General features: G+C 31.9%; 3 protein-coding genes across 5 annotated transcripts in view; 1 reads left to right on the top strand and 2 right to left on the bottom strand.

Moving 5' to 3' along the window:
* The window catches only part of LOC119840715, a 113,855-nt gene extending 108,510 nt beyond the window's left edge, over nt 1-5,345 (bottom strand). The window contains exon 1 of the mRNA XM_038367429.1: nt 4,898-5,345. The gene's annotated coding sequence lies outside the window, so the exon portion shown is untranslated. The remainder of the gene's footprint in view (nt 1-4,897) is intronic.
* LOC119840717 (transcription elongation factor, mitochondrial) overlaps nt 1-22,697 on the top strand; it is a 27,462-nt gene extending 4,765 nt beyond the window's left edge. Inside the window, exons 1-7 of one of the 2 annotated variants that reach the window (XM_038367430.1) lie at nt 18,406-18,566; nt 18,656-18,783; nt 19,749-19,977; nt 20,633-20,785; nt 21,155-21,336; nt 21,924-22,007; nt 22,422-22,697. In XM_038367430.1, coding sequence (XP_038223358.1) covers nt 18,531-18,566; nt 18,656-18,783; nt 19,749-19,977; nt 20,633-20,785; nt 21,155-21,336; nt 21,924-22,007; nt 22,422-22,683 — 1,074 coding nt within the window. In that variant the 5' untranslated portion in view covers nt 18,406-18,530 and the 3' untranslated portion in view covers nt 22,684-22,697. Of the gene's footprint in view, nt 1-18,405; nt 18,567-18,655; nt 18,784-19,748; nt 19,978-20,632; nt 20,786-21,154; nt 21,337-21,923; nt 22,008-22,421 lie in introns of those variants that run through there. The other variant, XM_038367431.1, reaches the window with a different exon arrangement.
* Nucleotides 6,652-17,288, bottom strand: LOC119840714 (uncharacterized protein PF11_0213). Of its 2 annotated transcripts, none has more exons than XM_038367427.1 (4): nt 17,035-17,288; nt 8,639-10,142; nt 7,392-8,342; nt 6,652-7,309 (listed from the first exon to the last, which is right to left on the bottom strand). In XM_038367427.1, the coding sequence occupies exons 2-4, from the start codon at nt 10,101-10,103 to the stop codon at nt 6,864-6,866; spliced, it is 2,862 nt and encodes a 953-aa protein (XP_038223355.1). In that variant the 5' UTR covers nt 10,104-10,142; nt 17,035-17,288; the 3' UTR covers nt 6,652-6,863. The 2 variants fall into 2 exon arrangements, with proteins under 2 accessions (XP_038223355.1, XP_038223356.1); XM_038367428.1 differs by lacking the exon at nt 17,035-17,288 and adding an exon at nt 14,438-14,584.
* Nucleotides 22,698-22,894: the final 197 nt, after the last annotated feature.

The raw sequence follows: 22,894 nt of genomic DNA, 5'->3' as shown, positions 1-22,894 counted from the left end.
CTATGTTCGGTTGATTAATTAAAGAGTGCGAATCAATCCTTCGAGCGTTTCACTTGTCCCCTACTTACGTACTTAACACACTACAAATTCCGGTACGACTTCTGCTCAACCAGGGACACACAAACAAACAAAAACACAGGAAGGTTTCGCTTTATAATTCAAACCGAAGGTACTACGTTTTTACTACGTTCCACAAGACAAGTCATTAAACTGGATTCGCATTTATTTGCCTCGTTTTAACTTCTTATCAGTTCCAAAATTCAAATTAGATAATAATTTTTGTATATAATTTGTAAGCATTAGCGTGGGCGGGTCTAGCCCATTGACCTATAGAATGAATAAGGTTCGAGAAAATAATACATTATAAGTATTATAATATAGATGAAAAATACCCTAAGCGGGTTCGTTGAAAATATATTATGTTCTCTATATCGATCTTGTTACTTTTATTCTTTTTTATGGGTTAGGTTAGGTTCCGCTTATTATAAAACCTATTCCACAGAAATAGGAGCCCCAAATCAAAGCGGGGCCCCGTCGTCTCGCAAGCCGCAATCTTAACCTGACGGCCGTTTGGGATAAGTGAATTTGAGACATTTTGGGACAAGTAAACAAGTAAATACATAGCTGCGAGCGTTTGTAAACTGACGACGCAACATACCGGCCCACTGTAAGCTAAAAACTAAAATAATATAAACATTGTTTTGGCAAAAAAACTTTATCAGCGCATTGTTCGCGTTCAGATAATATCCAAACATTTATTTCGATAAGCGACATATTTTGTAAATATCAATTAAATAAGTACTTGATGTCTATCTTTTGTCCGCACTACACCGGAGTGAAAAATTGCGTTCCATTTATTGATACTACTTACATATGTTTTTTGTTTTCTGTATCTTATTATAACAGATGTTGTACAACCTTTTGTTACGACGCCGATATACTTACTTAATTATATATAAAATAGGTATAATATATGTATTATAATCAATAAGATCCATAATGATCCTACCTAAAAGAGTGAGTACCTATCACTGTATACACATTATATATTCAATAAAGTTATCAATAAAATTCGACGTCGCAAATGCAGTATATAAATAGCTTAATAATTATCAGCGACTTCGCGAGTTAGCATTATAATAATAAGAGAAACAATACCAAGGTTATGTTATCACAATGCCATATCAAGCAGATCACATGTTTCGCCGTATCTTATCTGTGGTGAAATTCACACTTACTTCGTTGTTTACGTTGCACTGCGTAATGTTCGCCGGATATTAATGCAGTTTAATTTGATACAACGAGGAAGACGAATTTTTATGGGATAGTATATAAGGATTGGAGAAATATACTTAACTCGTAGGAACTTGTACTTATTATTCTGCGTGGGAGGTATAAAGTTTTACAAATGCTAATTGCTTTTTTGCCAGACCTAATGACTGACGACCGATTACTGTACGTATAGTATTCTATGCATATACTACAGTATATATATTAGCGTTTAGTTTTTTTGTGTAAAAGCGAGCAACTGCACATGGAGTTAGCGAACTTCGATACTTAGATAAATTTCCTAGCATAACCTAGGTTTACAATGAGAAACGATGTCATATAGATATTAATGGATTTGAATATAACTTTTCTAATATATCTACGGATCTGAATTAATAAACCTCGAACTTTGTACCGTGTACGTGAAGTTAGTGACTTTCTCGCAGAAACTATCCAACAGTTTTTGCGAGCGAATTATCCGTAAAAGTCTAGTAGCATACAATGAAAGCAAAGGAGCCGATATAAAATCGGATGTCGGTCACATTCGGCCGGCGAAAGTCGAGAGGGGCGAAAGTAACGGAACGAGTTATACCTCCCCTGCCTTAGATCCTGCGGTCTTGCTTGTTCAACAAACGCAGCTTGTTTGTAAGTCTCGAGTTGCCTCTCAGTGCATAAAAGAGATATAAATATTTTATAACATATGTTCTGAAATTTATTTTTTTTATGTTTAAGAATTAGTATTTAAGGAGTAAGTAGGCATAACTGATAAAAAGTGGTTAAAATCTCCGTTTATACCCAAAGGATAAAATGAGACCTTATTACTAGAGTACACTGTCCATTCTGACTGTCTGTCTGTCTGCCTTTGTTATTGTTCATTAGCTTATTTACGGAATCCTTAGTGTTGCAAGATCAACTCGCACTTGATCGATTTTTTTTTTAAAACCTATTCCAAAAGAGGAAGAGAGCTAGAGATAAAGAGAGAGACAGAGAGGGAATCCATGTGGAGTGTAAAAAATGTCTCAAATATGAAAAAATCATAGATCTATTTATTATTTTAATTTCAATGTTTTTTATTTCAAAATTTGATTCTAGTCTATAATTTTGTTTATTGGGCAATCAGAGAATCTGAATGAGATCCAGAGGCTTCTTTCCAGTCACTAATCCTTTCCTTACCTACCTAAAAAAAAAACAAAATAATGTTTTGCTTTTTTTTTTATTGAAATACTCACAAAAAAATAAAAACATCAACTGTCACATACACCTATAAAGGAACAAAAACAAATAGTTGACTAAGGCAACATTGTACTGCCAGGATAGCCTTTTTGCTTGGGGGTATAGGTATAAGGCAAATATTTATCTAGTACTGAGTATATAGTTCTATATCTAATAGTATATAGTTGCTTTATATCTATCTTCTATTAAATCTTTTTATGTTACATAAGTGTCCATACTTACATTCTTTCATTCCTCTTTGTAGAAAATTAGCTTACATCCTTTTTTCAGATATAGTAAATATACTTAAATAAATAATAATTATACAAAAATTGGTCAAACTTCTTTAGAAATGTTTGGTAAAGAACACTGCTACATGAGAATTTATGTGTATAGATACTCTATGTAAAATAAAATGCTTTATTTTATTTTTATTAATGTGTTAAATTACATATCCAAAAATAGACATATCTAGCAGAAGGAAATTAAGCATTTTAAAATACTTAAAAGTGTGAATTTTAAATTAATCTAAATTATACAAGAAAAATGCTATAAAATTCAATGCAGGAAATATCACATGTGAATAACTGCAAATTAATTGCAAAAATTCTTTTATTTATCATCTTAATTTTTAATAATTGTGAACTTACAGTCAGTTCTATGGATTTAATGTTAAAGCAACAATTCAGGATATATTATATTGTAAATTGAAGGAAGGATAGTCTCAATTAGTCCATATTTCTTTTTTGTTTTATTGTATGAAAATTCGATGGTATTCAACTGAAAGACATACAAAAGCCTAACAATGATTTGTTTCGATATGATATGGAAAGAATCGAATCTTTAGTAAATGGCTGCCATATGAAATTTTGTGTTCGTTTGGAATTTTGAAATTTTAGAATTTTACAAAATGAAATGGTACCTCCCTCCCCAGGAACATTGGTGAATGTTATTGTAGAAAAAACATCTGTACATGTGTTATGAAAATATAGACAGAATACAAAATCACTTAGTGTTTTAGTTAGAATACTATATTATATAATAATATAATAATTACTTATAATAAATGATATGTTACAATTATCAGTTTTTATAACCAAACTTGTCAGTAACAGTTTGACCAACTGAGAAAATGTTATAACGGTAACTCTTTTTATACCACTAAGGGAAAAGTGTAAATACACAGAACAATGCTTATTGCCTGGTCAACTATGTTTTCTTAACTATCAACAGTTATTATAAATATAAATATAACACAATCATATCTATTTTCAGTACCATAATACTTCATTGTTGCTGTTTCCTTCTATAACTCACATAATTGTTAAAATAGGACCAAATTGTACGACTTAAGTATAATAGCATTTAATTACTTATATAATATGTTTACAAAACAAAGCTAAGTTATTAATGTTTTTGCTTGGTAAGCTTATTTTTGACATATTTAGTTACTAAGAATACAAGTGTTATCACTATTTGTTTTAATAACCATTTCAAATTAACCTTATTTTGTTGAGAACATTTTGAAATAGCTTTGAGAAAAATACCAATTACGTAAACAACTCTATATATCTATATTTTTAACAGAAATAATTTTGAGGGATTATTTCTATACTTATAATATAAATTTGAAGAGTTTGTTAGAGCGAGTTAATCTCAGAAACTACTGATTGGAATATGAAAAATTATATTATCATACTTCATTTATTGACAAAGGCTAACTTGATGTAAAATGTGGATGAAATCGCAGGGCGCAGCTAGTTTGTAATAGCTCACCATAATAGCCTATTGCTAAAATGTTATCGGTTGTAGAAAAGGAAAATTGCTGTGTTTTCTGTTTTGTTCTTGAATATCAATATAAATACAGTACATGCTGTATTGATCAATGTAATTTATATTAAACTCTACATATTTTTAGCAATGAGAGCTTATAATAATAATTATAAGTCTTTTATGACTGTTACCAAATACTATACTACTACTTTATATTTCAGTGATAGTTAACCGAGAGTCCTATACATAATAAAATTTAAAAACTAAAATATTGATGCGCAAATAATGTTCAAGTGATGATTTTTTATAGGTTAAAAGACTGGTTAATGGTTGGTTGCACAATGCAGTATTTTTATACACAAAAGAATGATGATATATAAATGAATGATAAAAGCTATAAAGATATGGTGAAATAGGACAGTTTATGGCGTATCTCTGTTCTCAATAAATGACAACAAATCGAATTAAAATTTCTAATTAACCCGTATTTCTTGTTTCAAAAAGCCGTTTTCCATTACACTAGCTAGTTATATCTGTCAGGTGTACCGTCTACGGGAATGATTAAATATAATATTCATACATAATAAGTAAAGGCTATAGATAAGGTGTTTTTGTGAGAAATGTAATGTACTTGTAAACATACCTTTAAGCAATCATTGCCAACAAGAAAGTTTTGCACGTACATAGTTATGCGTTAATCACAAACACACTAACAATAATCACTATTCCTTTTGTCACAATCTTCACGACAAACACTGATTTTAGCTTAAACCGAACTAAACTGAGAAAATTCCACACCGATGTTATTCACTATAAGAACACAAATGCTGCTCCGTGGAAACTACTTGCGAAACGATATGTCAATCTACGTCAAATTACTAAGAATTTATTATCATTAAACAATATTCACAAAATGCAACGTATGCACGGGTCTTAGCTGCTACTTTTAGCTGCCAACAGCGTACTTTATTACTTTTACTTTGTATTGTCACCTTTTCGATTTTATCAATCTGTAAATAAAAGTGGTATGCGATTCGACACACTACCACATTACGTCCTATCGACATCTGGCAAATTTTAACAAGTACGAATATCAAATAATATGTTCAAGTAGATACAGAGCACCTACGATGAAACAGACTATCCTTGACGTTTGACAGTTTTGAGACTTTGACACTATATTCATTGGTAAATAATCCTTTATCTGTATGAAAAAAAAAAAAATTCTTTTTTATTAAAATAGAATCAAATAAATTCATAGAATGCACTTATACACCTCCATTTATTCTTCTCTATATTTTTCATCAAACTGAGACATTTGTATTTCCGAACTTTTACATACGTTGTAATTAAAATCATTTGGTATTAATAGATCTATTCATTACATAATAATCTTATATTGATTTTATGAATAACTCATTATTATATCATAAAATAAATTAGACACTGATGAAGGTTACTATTTTTTTAATCCATTAATAACTGTATGTATATAACGAATTTGTTAAATAGAAGTAAGCAACACCTAAAGTAAAAAATTATTGATACTTTAAGTTTTTTATATTTATTGTCATTTAAATCTATCCTTTCTAAATTTTACTTGTAAAAAGCTACTAATTAAATAGTTAATTTTTAGATAAGATAGGAAGTAACATATAACCAGCGTCTCAAATTCTATACTTAAATATGTTTCTAATGGCAAACTCAGCTTATATATAATCAATGTTTTTTTAATATTTTATTTGATGTCTGATTTTTTTATTATTTCCATATCTTTTAATATTTACAACTTATGTAAACATCGTATCCAATATAATATCAAGACATTAATCCATCTATAATGTGTTGCCCTCCGCCATAGGTTACCAGTTGATTCAGTATTCTTATACTATTCTTTGCCACAGTCAAACCATTGAAACGGCGATGCTGTTGTTTTAAAGATATAAAGAATAATGAATAAATATTCATAAGTCATATTTTTAAAACTGCTTCGGTTCTAGTAGTCTCAACTCCAAGAAAAAAATAGTCGTACGTAAATAATTCCCGTTCCCGTGAGCTTTCTGGGTTAAAAATTATCCTTTCTCAAATCTCGCAAAGTACCTGTTCCTAACAAATTCATCAAAATCGCTTCAGAGGTTTAGGTGTGAAGCGAGACAGACAGATAGTCACTTTCGCATTCATAATATTATAGGGAATAACGCAAACTTTTAATTTTGTCCATGCATATAACAGTTTATTATCCTTGCTAATGAAGCCATAAACAGCATCCAATGTGTGCAGCATAATAAAATTTATTGTAAATTCTGAATGGATATTTATTTTTGATGAAGCATTCCATTCCTGCATTATTTTCACTGTTTACCTTATATAATAACAACCGAAATAAAACACAGTAAGTCATATTTCCATTTAACATCTACTATGTACCATTAAATGACTACATTCGTTAAAAAGTAAAATTATTATAACTATCTAATAGTAAAAACTTAAATTTCAAAAATTTACACATAAAAATATAAATATACATCAGAAGTACACTTCCAACAACCATCACATTTACACACAGACGCTGCATTATATTATTATGTCTAATTAATATCAGTCTTTTCTTATTTATTAACGAGCATAATGTTACTGGGCAAACTGAAAGGCCCTAGTCGAGATCTGATATCAACTGCTCTCACAGCAAAGTAATATTTATATCCAGACACAAACTGTGTCAGAGTACATGCCATAGGAAGTGGAAGCGCTTTGACATCCCCAATTTTCTTCCACAAACTCGTACTAGGCGGCGCTGCGGTCTCTTGATAGGCATAAATCTGGTAACTGGCTATGTTCTCATAATTATCTTCATGATAGCTGTCTAAATTCCAAGAAATTACTATGCCATTTTCAACTTTTGACAGCGTTATCTCTGGAGCCGGGGGTATCAACTTCCAGGTGGGAGGTTGACACTGTTTCGCATTATCGGGCAAAGGTGCTGGATGTAACGATAGGCTCGTTCTTCCGTACGATGTTTCTTTTTGAATTGGTGCTGGACCTCTATGTCTTACATCTGAAAAGGTGAAAGGAAAAGGCATTTTTTAGAAAATGGAGTAAATTTTGAGAAGCGAAAATAAGTGTGGACAGATACATACTGTGTGTGTTGATGGTTCTTAACATAAAGGTTTGATTTGGCCGCGCGTTCTGCCCTTGCCCTCCGCTTATTGGAATGTAAACTTTTCTGGGGCTATTAATGAGCGTCCCAAGTTGGGGACGTTGTGGTGACAGTAAATTCTGAGACGGAACTAGTCTAACAGACTGACTGTTCGTAGGTCTCGATATAACTTTTGGCGGTGGTTCGTCATCAGTCAAATCAACTGTATCATTGGGTATTTTAACTAACGGCCTTTTTTCGGGTCTTTGTGCTGGTGATTTCTTTGCAGCAGGCGTCGCGTTATTGATTATTGTTTTATTATTCGCAGTTGAAATTTGGTTAGTGGCTGTCGTATTGCTTTTTACTACAGCATTAGCAGGGATTAATCTAGGAACGGGAATATTTTGTTGAGATGGTTTTGGAGATCTAATTATCTGAGGTGGTAAGCCACGTATAGGCTTATTTACAGGGCTTGGACTTGATACATTATTTAACGTGGTCACAGTAGAGTTGTTGGTTTTCTTTTTGTTTTTCTCCGACATTAACACCTGTATGCCAACCGAGCGCGATATTTTTAGGGGTATTATCGGCGCGTTTGTATTTTTCTTCAACTCTTCCTGAACAGACTTTAAAACAACTTGCAATGCGTGATTTTGCTTCGTAAGCATCTTAGTTTTATTTTTATATTCCTCAATATTCTGTGACATTTTCTTTAATTGAGACTTTATCTCGCCAAGATTGCCTCTGTCTACGACACTTTCAACAATTTTTAATATACAAAATTCTTCTAAATCGCTTCGAGTCATTTCAGCGAGGTTTTTCTTGCAAGTAGAGACAAAGTTAGTTGGCAGCAGCGGCTTTGGAGACGAAATTTTCTCTTTGTTTTCTTCTTTATCGATTATATCAGAGTCAAGTTTTTTAACATCTATTTTGCTTTCATTTAAAGGGATATCTGAAACGTTAAGAAAATAATGTAGAAGTAGTATTATTTACAAATATTTTATCTGAACACTGTCAGCATGTCAGGAAGGAAATCGGTATCCGGCTCCCCCACTCACCGTACGAAACACAGTAGCATGCTACTATTTCACACCGATCCTATGTTAGGGTGTGGTATATCCCCGGAAGGAGCTAGCCCAATTCGTGCCGAAGCGAGTTCGACGAACAAAAAATAAAGAGTTACAGACGATTTCGTTTTTATGTTTATCTTAAATATTGCTGAAATAAGGTTTAAGTAAAGACCGTTACCTTGATCATTTGTTGGTGTATTATTAGAGGATTCTTCTTTTTTATCTTCCAAAATATTACCATCTTTGCTTTCTATTATTGCTTCATTATGTTCGTTAACTATTTTTGTTACACCCATTTCATTTTCGGGTTTTGTACTGTTCTCATCATCTATCAACATTATGTCATCATCATCGTCCTCTATATTAATACATTGTTTATTAGGTTCAATGGTTTTTTCAAGTTTAATATCGCTAGATGATACTGTATCTTCATCATCGGATAAAATATCCAGCGATAATTTGCTCTTTGTATAGATTTTTTTCGGTTCATTTTGTTTTTCAAGATGACTTTCCGGTTTTGATTCAGTTTCAACTAGATTACATGGCTTTTCTTTTTCAGTCTTCTCTTCCTGTAAAGTTGGTATATTTGAGCTCCTATTAGATTCTGCATCATTCGGATTTTCAATTTCAACAGGATTTTCACATTCTTTCATATCTTCATGATCATCTTTTAACTCGTTAGACATTTCACTATCCCCCTCTTTAATTAGATCTATATCCATTTTTTCGCTGTTTGCTTCAGTATCTTTCGATGAAGTAACTTGTGATTCTGTCTCAGCATGCTCTTCTTCACAAAATGTTTTTTTGTCATTTGATATCATAACTTCCTTGTTTGAATTTGATGTGTTTAGCCCATTTTCTGTTGCTATTGTATCTGTCTTCGTTTTATAGAACAAGAAAGAAATAATATTTCCATCGCCCTGATCAGACTTTAAGGTATCTTCTACATTTATTTCCTCATTTTTCTTAGAAGAGCTTTCGAGTATTTCATCTTGGTTTTCTACAGTATTTACATCTGACTCTGGATTAATTTCAGTCTTATGATCATCGGAATCCATTTGAGAACAATCAGCAGGATTTAAAGTGTCACTTTCTCCAATTATTGTGTTTTTCTCATGTTTCTCCTCTGAGCATATATTTTCATCAGCTTGAATTTCTAAAACGTTACCGTTAGATAGGTCTTCGTGTTCTAAATTATTTTTGAGATCATTATCAGTGTGGATATTTACATCATCGATATTATTAGATTGTTCTATAGTATTATCTATATCTGATGCATTTTCTATACATTCTTCGTCTTTTCTTTTATCAGTTATATTTTCTATGCTCTCACTTTCAGCAGTTTGACTAGAAGCTGTATCAACAACAGGTGTACTAATTTCTTCATTTACACTTAATTCGTTTTGGCCATTGACTTCGGATTTCTTGGGACTATCAATACCATTATTTTCAGTGTAATTATCGACTACAATATTATCTACTTTCCCAATGTTTTCTTTATTGCCGCTACCGTTAGATATACTATTGCTCAATTTTTCAACAATGTTATCGGCGGTAAATTTTTCATTGATGGATTCTTTATCAATAAATGCCATTTTTTTGTCTATGCACGCTTCAGTTTCAGTATCAAAAATTAATTGCATTTTGCAGCATTTCCAGTGCCCTTTTCACGGAGATTTAATCTGAAAGTAACAAATAAAAAGTATTAGAATAAATGGCTACGAACTGGTTCACGTATAAGTGAATAACATGTGCGAAAAATCATCCAACTTAAGTCTTATGGTACAAGACATTTTTTAATATAACGCCATCTATCTGAATTATAATGAATTTGTATACTTTGCGCTATATAGGGCGTGTTCTAATAATAATACAACAAAGCGCAGACACCACTCCAAATAACCTCTTAAAACCGTATTATAGTTAATGTATCAAAACGTACAGATTAAATTATTCACGTTCAATATTCATATTTTCTCAAAAGTAAAATTGTTTTAACGCATATAATAATAAAAAAAACAATAAGCAATGATTATAAAGTCGATAAATGTGTTTAGCTTATGTATATGGATGATGTAGTGATGATTGAAACCTTATTGTTATAGTCTATAATCTTTGTAGCAAATCTCTTACAAATCCTAGTATTTCTATGAAACAACATACATTTGATAGATTCATTCTTCCAAGCGTTCGCGTGCATGATATTAGTAGAATACCTAATTGTCTTCATTGAAATAAAAAAAAAAACATGTAACAATCAGATTAAAAGTAGAATCACTACACCTTTTGTAATGCTTTAATGTCATCAATAAAATAATTGCAATTATTGAATGTTAAAACACATAAGTGATCTGTTCATAGTTCACATGATAAAAAAAAATTGTCAGAAGTTATGATTATTTCCCGTTTCAAGTAAAAATATAAAATTATGCCGCCTCTTTAATTGCTGTTATTTATAGCCATAATGTGACCTTCACACTGTTTCTTATTTATAAAAATAACCTACTAAATAGTCAAAGTCAAAGAAGGCTAAATGGTACACTATCTTTGTCAAAAACTCAATGTAACATGTAGGATGTAGATGAACGGAGTATCCTTTCAAAATTACCCTATTTTTGCGGTGAACAGTTCTTGTAGACAAAAAAATAGTACGTATATTTCTGTCTCATTCTTTGCCGGCTTCATTCTACACATTTTTGTATTTCTGTCTCATACCTGTCGTTTTTCCGTTGCATCAGGTTTGAAATCACAAGGATTCTAAAGAAGTTTCACTTCAAAAACTTGCAAGATGACGGAATACGTATAATTTTTACTAACAATTTCAATGCGTATAGCTATACACTATAGATAGATAGATAGGTTATAGTATGGGCACAAAATCTAGCTTATCTGGTTCACATGTCCTTCCAAATATAAATAATGGTCAGAGATGATCGGATTAGAGTGGCTTAAAGACTTTTTTTACCGTTAACCGCACATTTTGAGAGCCTACGTCGTTTTTTGGAACATCGGTTAAAAATTTAAATCTAAGGAAGTATTTATTTATAAAAATATGTGTTATTTCATACGTAACTATGGCTTCCAAAGATTCTACGACCAGAAATCAACTTCAAAGAGATTTTAGACGAGAAAATATGTTTACCCAGTATTTCACTTTTTACTTTTTTTTCACTTTTTTAATAGAAAAAGTGAAACTGGCGATTATAATATTTGTTTTCTTTTTAACCTAAAATGATAATAAAGGTATTAAAAACCTACGTATCCAAGTACTGTGTAATCATTTAGGTACGTTAAGAGAACTAAGAGGATGGTATACTGAAAAAATAAGGCAATCGGTACTTAATCAATGTAAAATTTCATAAAAGCTTAAATAGGACACCCTGTAGACACCAGATTCTGTTGTAAAATTAGAATATCCTTAACCATCCAATAGTTAAAAAAATGGACTTTCTCATTTCTTATAAGGAAAAACTAAAAAAAATCTAAAGATAAGCCTACGTAAGTTTTTTTAAAAGAATAAAATACATCCTACTATAACTAAGTTTCCGTCTACAGATAATACAATAGCCAATTAATTATAATATTCTGACCTTAATATTTCTGTATCACTATCACAGTCTGTAGGTAGTGCAAGACGGAATTCTATCTATAGTATACTGCGCCGTATTGGCCAACATCTAATTATTCTCAAAGATTAAATAATAATAATAACAATTTCAGTTATGACCTCTGTAAATCAAAACTTGACAAATTCCCATAGTTGTTATGGCAACGCGATTGAAGAATCAAAATGTCAAAGTGACATCACAAATGTATGTATCAGCAAAGACCCTTCAAATTACTAACAGTTTATTACGGACGATAACAATCGTAATTTTTATGAAATTAAGATTGGATACAGCAACTTTAGCACCTAGTCGATAGCGGGAATAATAAATGTAAAAATGACGAAGAAATCTGTAGCTATTTAAATTGCTTTGAAGTTTAACTTAAATAATCGAATCTATTTGAATTAATGAATGTAACTGAAACAGAAAATAACAGCTTTGATAGTGGCTGACAATTGTAGCATGATCGCAAGAAGATTGTAACCTTATTCTTATTAATAAACTTATTTTTCATAATTCAAAATTCACCTCATTAATAGTTATGGGATATATTCTAAATGTGAACGAATACTCTCGTCAATTTATATTTATATTCATTACAATATCTGCTGCTTTCCATTCCTTTTGTGTCTTTGAAATAAAAAGCCATTAACCTTATTTTGAAAATGGTTTCAGAATATGATATTTAAAATTCCTGTGCATGAACTAAGCGTTGACTTTACACCAACTAGATTGTCTTTGAAGGTGATAAAATTCAATATCGAGGCCAGGTGTGATTGTGAGAGCAAAGGTTGAGTATTGTAGAAACATGTCAATCTTGGTCTATATGACGTCGTACAATGAATAAAATCACTCGATTTATTATCATATCAGAACACAAAATGGCGGCCAGAGTTTCATGACGTTCTGCGGCGGAATTCCGAATTACACTTCCCAAACAGCTAGCTATAACACTGATGAACGGAGTGTGCGGCCAGTGCCGTGGCAATCTGGGCGTCACGCTCACGCAAACGACGCAGAAAGTGAGATAGAGTGAGACAGCTAGCGTATGCACATTGCCCGCGAGCAAATATAATCCAAGTTGAAGGTGGACGCCTGGCATCTATTGAACGCTAACCAAGAGTCAAAACCTGTTATGCTGCAGAACTTGCACGCTTATGTTGTTATTGCAGCTGATAGTTTATCATCAAATGAATAAACAGATAGGGCGATAATTGCCACACGCGTGTAATAGATAGATGAATACAGAACTAGAACGTTTGATAAAATAAATACTATCACCGTTGAACACAGCAGAATTGCACGCCATCATTGCAATATGAAATCGCATAATATTATGTCTTAATATATTACATAAACAATATGTCGAAATCATTCAAGATAAAATAAAATACCGAGTCAACATTCATGCAACGAAAAACGTAAAAAAAAAGAATTGATGACTAATTTAACAATGTTATAACGGAATCCAAAACTTACTCGATGTTTATTTTGACAGGTGACGTGTAACAGAAAAAAACCTATCACTGTACTAATTTACAAAGCGAATCGCTCGTAAAGCAGTAAGTTACCATAATAATTCACGTCCCAATCATCACGATAAAACAAAATTTAATAATAACAAGAACAGAACATAAATACAATCGACGTTAAGTTAAAAAAAACTCTTAACGGAACCCAAAACATGCCCGGCGATTAATTTGACAGCTGGGGTGCAAAAAAAACACCAGTGTCACTAAACACAAAGTGGATCGCTAGTAAAGAGAAGTAGACAGGTACTTGGTATGGTTAAAACCTTATCTACCAATATAATAAATACAAAAGTAACTCTGTATGTCTGTCATTTCTTTACGCCTGAACAACTCAACTGATTTGGGTGCAATTTGGTACTGAGGTAGTTTGAGATCGGGTTTTATAAAACATATGATAGATTTTATCCCGGAAACCCCACGGGAACGGAAATTATGCGGGTAAAACCCTTTTATTTGACTATGCCGGCGAATTCCTGGGTGGGAAGCTAGTATATTATATAGTGACACTGAAAAGCGTCGAAAAATGAGAAACATTTATTTCTAAACTTTCCGAAAAGATCATATAAAGAGAAAAAAACATACATAAAAATATAAATAACCGTAAACCGTCTATTTATAAACAACCTTAATATCGAATCATTCATGCTAAACAATTTCCAAATATAAAAAAAAAATTAGTTGAAAACAAAATACGACAAAACAAACAAAAAACAAAAAATATCGATATCATGGAGATTTCCTACGAAAAAAACAAAACAAATCCACTACTACAACTAAATTTTGCAAGCACAAACTAATTTAAAACATAATTATTAATAAATAATATCGGGAACCCACCTAATATTTCGAGAAGAGACTCCAAAAGAAGAATTGAGAAGATAAACAACCACGCGAAACAAGCACTCCGTATTGCGGCATTAACGATACTGACGTTAGCAGAAAGAGAAAGAAGAAAATGGCCGCCGCCAACGTAGCGCCACAGAAAGTGGCAAATAATAGAACTAAAATGTACAGACTAGATTGCGTGCAGAGAAAGCCAAGTTCCGATTAACAACGCCCGGCGCGCGTGAAAGCGGGACAGCATCAGCGCTTCACCCTACACGCGAGGTGAAACAAACAACCGAGTCTGAAGGCGAATGAACAGAACGCTGTGTAGACTCATTACTCTGTGCCTCTCGAGTATTGTGTCAATGTATATTATCGCGAGGTCAAATTACGTAGTGTGTATTCTCATTCTCTTGCGTTCTACTTTTCAATGCTTCTCGTGTACATTAAGCTCGGAATAATTATGTACCTAACTCTTTCGAGCTCTTACTGATTTAAAAATAGGTTATAGGGTTAAATACTAATTTAGTAATGTACGATTAGACATGACATAATAGTATGCTAAGACATTGTAATAAAAATGTATCATAGAATAAAAGTTTTGATAATTAATTGATCTTATTGAAGAAGACAATTTTTAGTAATCAATACGTAGATTAAAAATGGCATTATGTTATAGAATTCATGAATTGCAGCATATATAAAATGGAGTTTTGCACAAAAAAGTGTTCTGAAATCATGCGACGTTGCCGCACCGCTCTGGCCGCGGCGTGTGTGACGCACGAAGGCAGGCGGAGAGAGCCGACCCGTGCCGTAGTGTGTTGGGTCAGATAGGAATGACTACTAAAATAGATTCTACTCAAAGTTACGTCAAATTCGTCTTTCTGCGTAACAAAAAAAATTTTTCCATGTATTCTGTAGTATCATTTTTTGAAAGGCTGGGGAAGGATGTGTGAAGTATCGACTTATTTGTTAACATTACTTGTGTATAAAAGACCATAATATAGACAAAGAAAATAAGTAAATATTAATAAAAAAAAGAAAATATCAGACAACTTTTTGTAATGCCGGTCAAAGTGACATTACGCGTATCCGTTATTTAATCATCTAAGTTTTTCATTTTGCACAGTACGATAACTAAATTTCCACTGTAACAGGTTTAAACCCAAAAAATAGTATTTAGTATGAAGGGGGTTATAAATACTTGATGTTGGGTTATGAACATAATAGTACTCGGTATGTGAGTGAGTGTACCTACTCCATAAATATTAAATTATTCGTTAAAATGATAAATACAGACAAATTCAGAACATCTCTAATTCATATTCAGCACAACATCATTCCTGTTAGCAAGCTCATTGTCAAACTGTTAAAAAGTCGCTTTAGATTACATTGCGGCTGTCAGTAGAAAACGAATCGAAAGAAGCAGCTACAGTCGAGCAATGGTTAATGTACGATCTTCTTTGACCACTGAATATGAAACTGTTACGTATATAGAACAACCGGCCGCGGCAGGCGCGGAGAGGATTAACATTTATTTTATTTAAGCTTAAATTTTTTTTTTTAATAAATTTTTCGAATAACCTTTTCTTTTCCAGAGTCAGAAGTTTAATTGATGAATAATTGTTTTTAATTATTTTATGCATATATATTTTTCAACGTACGCGTACGTTTTAAGGAAATGATTTAAAAGAGTTTATTGCAATATAAGATATCAACATTTGGTTAGGCGTCACATTTTCACTTAGAATAAAAATAATTTAAAAGTTTTATAAATCTAAAGAAACACGACGATGACGTAATTATCAAGAATGTGATAAGAAATGATAGGTACCTACATAATTAATAATGTAAAACACATAATTAACAACATGAATATGTCTACTCTTATTAAAACCAATAATGTCTATTCATAAAACATAATTATTAATAATGTTACTCAAGGACACACAAAATGTGTGTGTGCCATTGTTCGACTAAGATGCTATTGGTCCAATGACATTGTGTGTGTTCAACAGATAGCACACATTTATGAACTCGACGGACCGGCAACGACGCGTAACGCGCAAGTAGCCCGTGTAAATGCCTGTTGCCAGTATTCGATCAGTGCGATGTTGCCGCGTTTCCGTTCTTCCCACTGCCAATGCCAATTGATATTTATTCGATTAAATATATTCCATGATTTTCTAACCATTTTGATTTTTTGCGATTTCCTTTCTTTATTATTTTGAATCCGTTATTGCATGCTCCATTTTAATCAGATATACCTAACCTTATCTTGAAATTCATCATTAAATTTAATAAAATGCCTAGTGGAATTTGCCGCGTGACTATCCACATTATGGTCATGATCATGATTTCGCTGTTTTAGTATCTAAGAATTCAATCCTGAATAGGCCACTTTTCCAGAATAAATACATTAATAATGCGAGAATTTAAGATATTATTATGACTGCAGAAAATTTCCATTTTCGCACCCCTAGCTCATAAAGAAGGATTATAATATTTATTGCAGAAGTTCCGACTCTTGTAGACCGCCAGCTGGTTTCCAAACTCCAGGAGTTAGCAAGCAATCTAATATCTGCGAAAAGACTTGATTATTTACTCACCAATCTCCTGTAAACCAGTCCCAGGTGTTGTAATCAGGAAATCCAGACGCACGCGAAGTTTCTCGAAGAAGGGAAGGTGAATGAATGCGGAGTCGTGCGCCGGTTCTGTGTTCGAGCGGTAGTCAGCCATTTTGTCGACTCACTACGCGAGATTGAGCGGGATAGATATATTATTTCACTTCTTGTTGACAACTCTCCGTGAAAAATCATTATCCACTTCTCTATTGCTTTGTACAAACTACAGTTACATCTATCTAAAGTTTCTTCTTTGACTGTTCTTCTTATTATAATATTGAATGACTCGAATTTTTTCAACCAACTACAGGTAAATTAAGGAAGGAGGGGGTATCAATTTGATATTTTTTTTTGGGTTTGTTACCTCAGAACTTTCGACTGGGTGAACCAATTTTGATAATTCTTATTTTATTTGAAAGCCGGTGTAGTCCCATGTAAATTTTATCGACTTCGAAGGCGGTTTAGCTTTTAATGAAAATAATTGAATATTATGTCTTTTTGATAGCTTAATTTTTCAAAACCTACCTACGTATGTGTGTAAACATTAATGGCCTTTTTATAATAATCATTTGTTTCTTTCTTATTTGATATTTGCAATACTCAATATAAAAAGAGGTAAAGCGGTAATAAAAAGATCGTAGATGTAAATACACTGGACTTTTAATCATCGTAATAAATTTATACATTTATAGTGAGTTTCACAAATGTTTATCTAAGATTATTCGACTAAACTTATGTTTGTGACAGTACATTTGGACTGCAGCGTAAATATTTGAACCTCTTGTCTGTAGTTGCAAATAGGTAGATACCCAAGTAAACGGGTATTAATTGTATAACATTATGTAATTAACTGTACATTTTTATTAGAATACTAAAACCCTAACATATTTTTTTTATATTTCTGATGGTCTCGGTATGTAACTATGAACTTAAATTTCTACGGACATTTTATATTATTAGGTGAAGGAACCACAATCGCACTCGCTAGAATGATGAATGACAAAACACGTAAGCGTTTTAAAGACGTAAACGTTATTGTAAATTTTGAGTCTGATGACATCTATTGCGGATTACCAATACTTTTATAATGTAATATTGTATATAAGACAGTAGAAGAAAGACTATCAGAATGTATTGGTATAGATGGCGCTGTTCTATAATATTTGGTTTTTTAGAAATAATATACTCCTTGAATAATAAATTGTGAAATATTTTAATGTTCGTGCCATGGGCACTAGGTAGCAGGGATTACAAAAGTTTCCGGCAATAATATGTTTTCCCCTTTTTTATTATTGATATAATAAGCATTTTGTCCTTTTACACAATTCACCATTCGTAAATTTGCTGTTTGCCAAATGTAACTGTCAGATTTTGTGACGTTAAAAAGCAGAAGATCAAAAACCAAAACATTGGAGGCTTGAATTATTTTTTTAAACAAATGCATTTATGTTAATAAGTTTATTAGGTTGCCCGAATATAATATGTTTAATTTATATTTCGCGTCTTCGAGGAAAATTGTACGTAACTAAAAACATCATGCAATACATATAAAGAATCTTGTATAGAACAAGTATTTACTCAAAACTCAAATTAATTACTGTTGCAGTTACCGTCGTGTACCTTCTGTAGATTCGGAAGATATTATGGTCAAAAGCTAGAAAACAAGTACAGTGAAATAGAAAAGAAAAATATTTTAGAGGTTATAAACAAATCAGATGTTTCAACTTTGTCAAGGTATGATAGAATTTATTTAAAGCTTCTTATACTTCTATATTTTAATTGTTCGATGGTGCAGACGATTCAATTGGAGAGCCATCAGGAACAGCAACTTTGAAATTTTGCATAAATATTAATAATTTTCAAGTTGAATAACCCTACCTAATTGAATTAAACATGTAAGTATAAAGCTATCGAACTCATAGGAATGCAGTGTATTTAATTAGTTACAACTTGATTCATTTGTTGTATAAAGAAAATCTTTAAAACAAAACCTTTAAAAAGTAATAAAAGGTTACTTTCAAAAGTACTAAATTATCTTGAAATTGCAATATAAGTAGACACCCACACTCGTTATAAGGAATTCTCATGACATTTGATGGTATTGTTTTACACATTTCTTAAAAATGTGTCAATTATTTATATCATACAATTAGGTATGTACATAAATAAGTAACCCTCACTACTAACATAACATTATGTTATGTTAGTAGTGAGGACACCCTTACATCACTTGGGGTCTGAAAGTATACTGTGCCATATTCTCAGACCAGTAAAATATACATGTAAAAATCTGTCATGCCTTTCTGCACAAGTTTCGTTACATTACTGCGGTATATGAATTAATATTATACATATCTCACTGTAAAATTTTAAATATCATTGATTGCAATCTTGACAAAAAATAATGCATTTATATGCACAATTTGCACATGATCACAATGTTTTATCTATGTATATAAAATTCTCATATCACAATGTTAGTAACCATACTCCTCTGAAATAGCTGGATCGATTCTCATGAAATTTTGTGTCCATATCAATTAGATCTGAGAATTGGGCAACATCTATATTTCATACCCCTTAATGATAAGAGAAAGCTAGTAGTTTTGTAATCTCGCAAGCAAGATTATAATATATCAGTTTTTAAACTCCTACTTCAGGCAACATATATTTATAATTTTATTTGTCATGTTTTCTAGGTATGATGTTACAAAAAAAAGATCAAAAAGCATATCTCAATATATAAATAACAATGGCCCGGTAAGTAGTTTAATTGACATAGAGCTTATAGAAGGCTTCAGTGAGAAGCATGCAGAGAAACTGTTTGACAGTATATTGCAGGGGAAAATTAAAGCCGAAGAACCAAATGCATTGAAACAAATAAAGGGCCAAATATTAAACCCTACATTGTCCGAGAATATGAGACAGGTGTGTTATATAATTTTAATAGCACTTTAAACGTTGCCATAGTCATATTTGAATTTTGAGTTTTCATTAAAGTAAATAAAGTTCATAAAGCAACCAAAAGTATAAATCTTATAATCTATATATGTAAAAGAAAGTGGTGTTAGTTACACTATTTATAACTGAGGAACGGATTAACCAATTTGGCTGAAAATTTGTGCAGAGGTAGCTTGGACCCAGGAGACGGACATAGGATAGTTTTTATCCCGAAAATCCTACAGGAACGGGAACATGCGAGAAAAACCCCAGGTCTAAGTTTCCTGCGACTACGCAGGCAGAGCCGCGAGCGGATAGCTAGTAATTAATAAATAGTGGTCCACCTGAATTCACCCATTGTATATCTATTCTTTCCAAAATTTAAGAAGGTTTTCTTTGTGTTTCAACACAAAATTATACATAGCAATGGTTTAAAAATTTAAGATTTGTTAAAAAATAACTGCTAATGTGAATTTAAAACATTTTTATTTTTGTCATTTTTCTACACTTTGAGTAACTTGAACTTGTTGTATTGTTCTTATTAAAATTCACATTTTAAAGATTTTTCCTTTTCTTATGTATGATTTGGTTGTTTTTTGAGTTTAATAGTACTTATAACTATTCCTATTTGTTTTTTTTTCAGGCGGCCAAGTCAGTATTAACAGTGTACATAACAATCAATTCAGTATCTTGGACTTTAATAGATAAGAGTAATTATGAAGTGTTGGAATGGCAATACCAGAGTATACACTACCCCGAGAACAAGAGATATCAGCTCAGTGATATTTTAGAAATTGTAAGTTTATCTATATCCATAATAATATATTCAAAGGCTAATTTGTTTGTTTGTTTGTTTACTGGAACTTGCTAATCTTAGAAATGACGATATTTGCTGCAGAGATAGTTTGAGATCCAAGAAATGATATCCTGAGACTGGAGATCCAGAAAGCCTATCCAATGTAGGAGATTCAAAGGAGCTCATATGATTATCTAGGTTTTAATCTATCTCTGTACCATATTTCATACAGTCAATCAGTTCATAACAATTGCTGTCTTTTTCTGAAAGAATAACAAAAAATTCATCCATGTCTGAAAATTTTCATATTTGTAAAATTAGTTGTAAATGTAGGATGTATATATTAAAATACCAAATTAAATATTCTAGTCCTGGAATATAGTAACGAAACTGCCAACAGCTGACATCTATGTGATGAAGGCAGAGGCCACAAGCCTCCGGGCCTCTGGGAGCGACCCCAACAACCCCAAAGTGCTTGGGATTAACTTGCAAAAAGCACAAATGGTGTCCATGATGGTCGCTTTTATATCTGCTAGAGGGAACATGGACAGGTATGTATATATACTACTTTCCGCCCGTGGCTCCTGGCGCGTAGTCAAATAAAATTCCCATGAGAAATTTAAGTTTCCTTGCAGTAAAAATTTTCTAGATAGCCTACCAGCTGTCTCAAGACAGAAATTATATCATAAAATTGTTTCTTTACAAAATGAAAGACAAACAAATACATTCCCATTTATAATATTTAAGTATGTAAGGATTTGTTTTATTGTGTGTTTTGAATTTCATTAAAGTGCTACAGTAGCTAAAGCCCTTCATTAAAATGGAGATATTTAAGTTTAAAAGAGTTGTCATTACTTCTATATAATATTTAATCGTGTTTCTTTGTTTCCATGCATAACCAAAAGCGAGGTATTGGATTAGTGTGTATGTGTGCGAGTGTGAGTGGGTGAGTGGGTGAGTGGGTAAAACATTTCATTTGCTGACTTAATTCAAAAATGTCATCTATCTATTATCCTATTGGTACCATATTCTGTGTTTTCGAAGTTGTAACCTATAATACGAAAATAACTTCTTTAATTAAAGGTAATGAATATGCTTAATTTACATATTTTTAATTTGTATATTCTTATATTTTTAGTGTAGAAAAAGATGAGGAATCCAGCGATATGGAGAAGAAATTTATTCAGAATGTCTTCTTTTTGCGCTCCTCGTTGCCTTTTAGGTGTGTATTGGCGTAATGGGTTTATTTTTACGCGCATTAATTCGCTCACTCTCACGGAACACGGAACACACCACACAGAACACGCAACACGCCACAATAGTAAAGGCATAATATTCATTATCTATATAACAATTGAAGTACCGACACCAACATCTGTTAAATTGTTCAATTTAAAACACCAACAGATTATTATAGTTTAAATGTTTATACCTAGATGGCTCTAACACAACTTCTACTTGAATTTTTCTTAATTTAAAAATCTTTTAACGTTGCTGAAATACTATAAAAATGTTTTTCTTTTTTCTTTTGATACTTTGTATTTAGTAATTTTTTAGATATATTTTATTGCATATATTTAGTTCAATTTGAAACTTCGCCTGGTCTTAACTATAGTCATTTTATTTTTAATTACAGATTATACGGTACCCTCATAGGCAACGAGAGAGTGACGTCAGACCAAACAGTGGAAATGCTTCTAAAGGAATATAATGAAATATCAGCAAACAATAGCCACGTTTATGTTCCAGATCGACTTCAGGCCAGGTTTAGGGACGAAAAGGACCTAGAAAGAGACATGATGGCTCAGTGCATGCTGTTTGCATTGACGTTCATGGACCTTTGTATTTATAGGAATAAAAGTAAAATTGATAAATTGTTGTCAAAGAAGGCTGATTAAATTGTTGTGATATATTTGTTTTATTATTTTTATTGTTTCTGTTACTAGTCTCTTGATCGGGTATGCGTGGGTTGATTCTAAAGTTATAATTTAAAATGGATTGAATTAATTCATAACTAACAAAGAGTTAAATCCATACTCCTAATATATATAAATTGAAATAAATAAATTGTAAGTTTTCAATACTCGTTATAATAACAGATTAGTTTAT

Source organism: Zerene cesonia, chromosome 7 (genome assembly GCF_012273895.1).
Source record: "Zerene cesonia ecotype Mississippi chromosome 7, Zerene_cesonia_1.1, whole genome shotgun sequence".
Lineage (NCBI taxonomy): Eukaryota > Metazoa > Arthropoda > Insecta > Lepidoptera > Pieridae > Zerene > Zerene cesonia.
The sequence above is the reverse complement of the archived record's forward strand: the minus strand, read 5'-3'. Positions and strand labels throughout refer to the sequence as shown.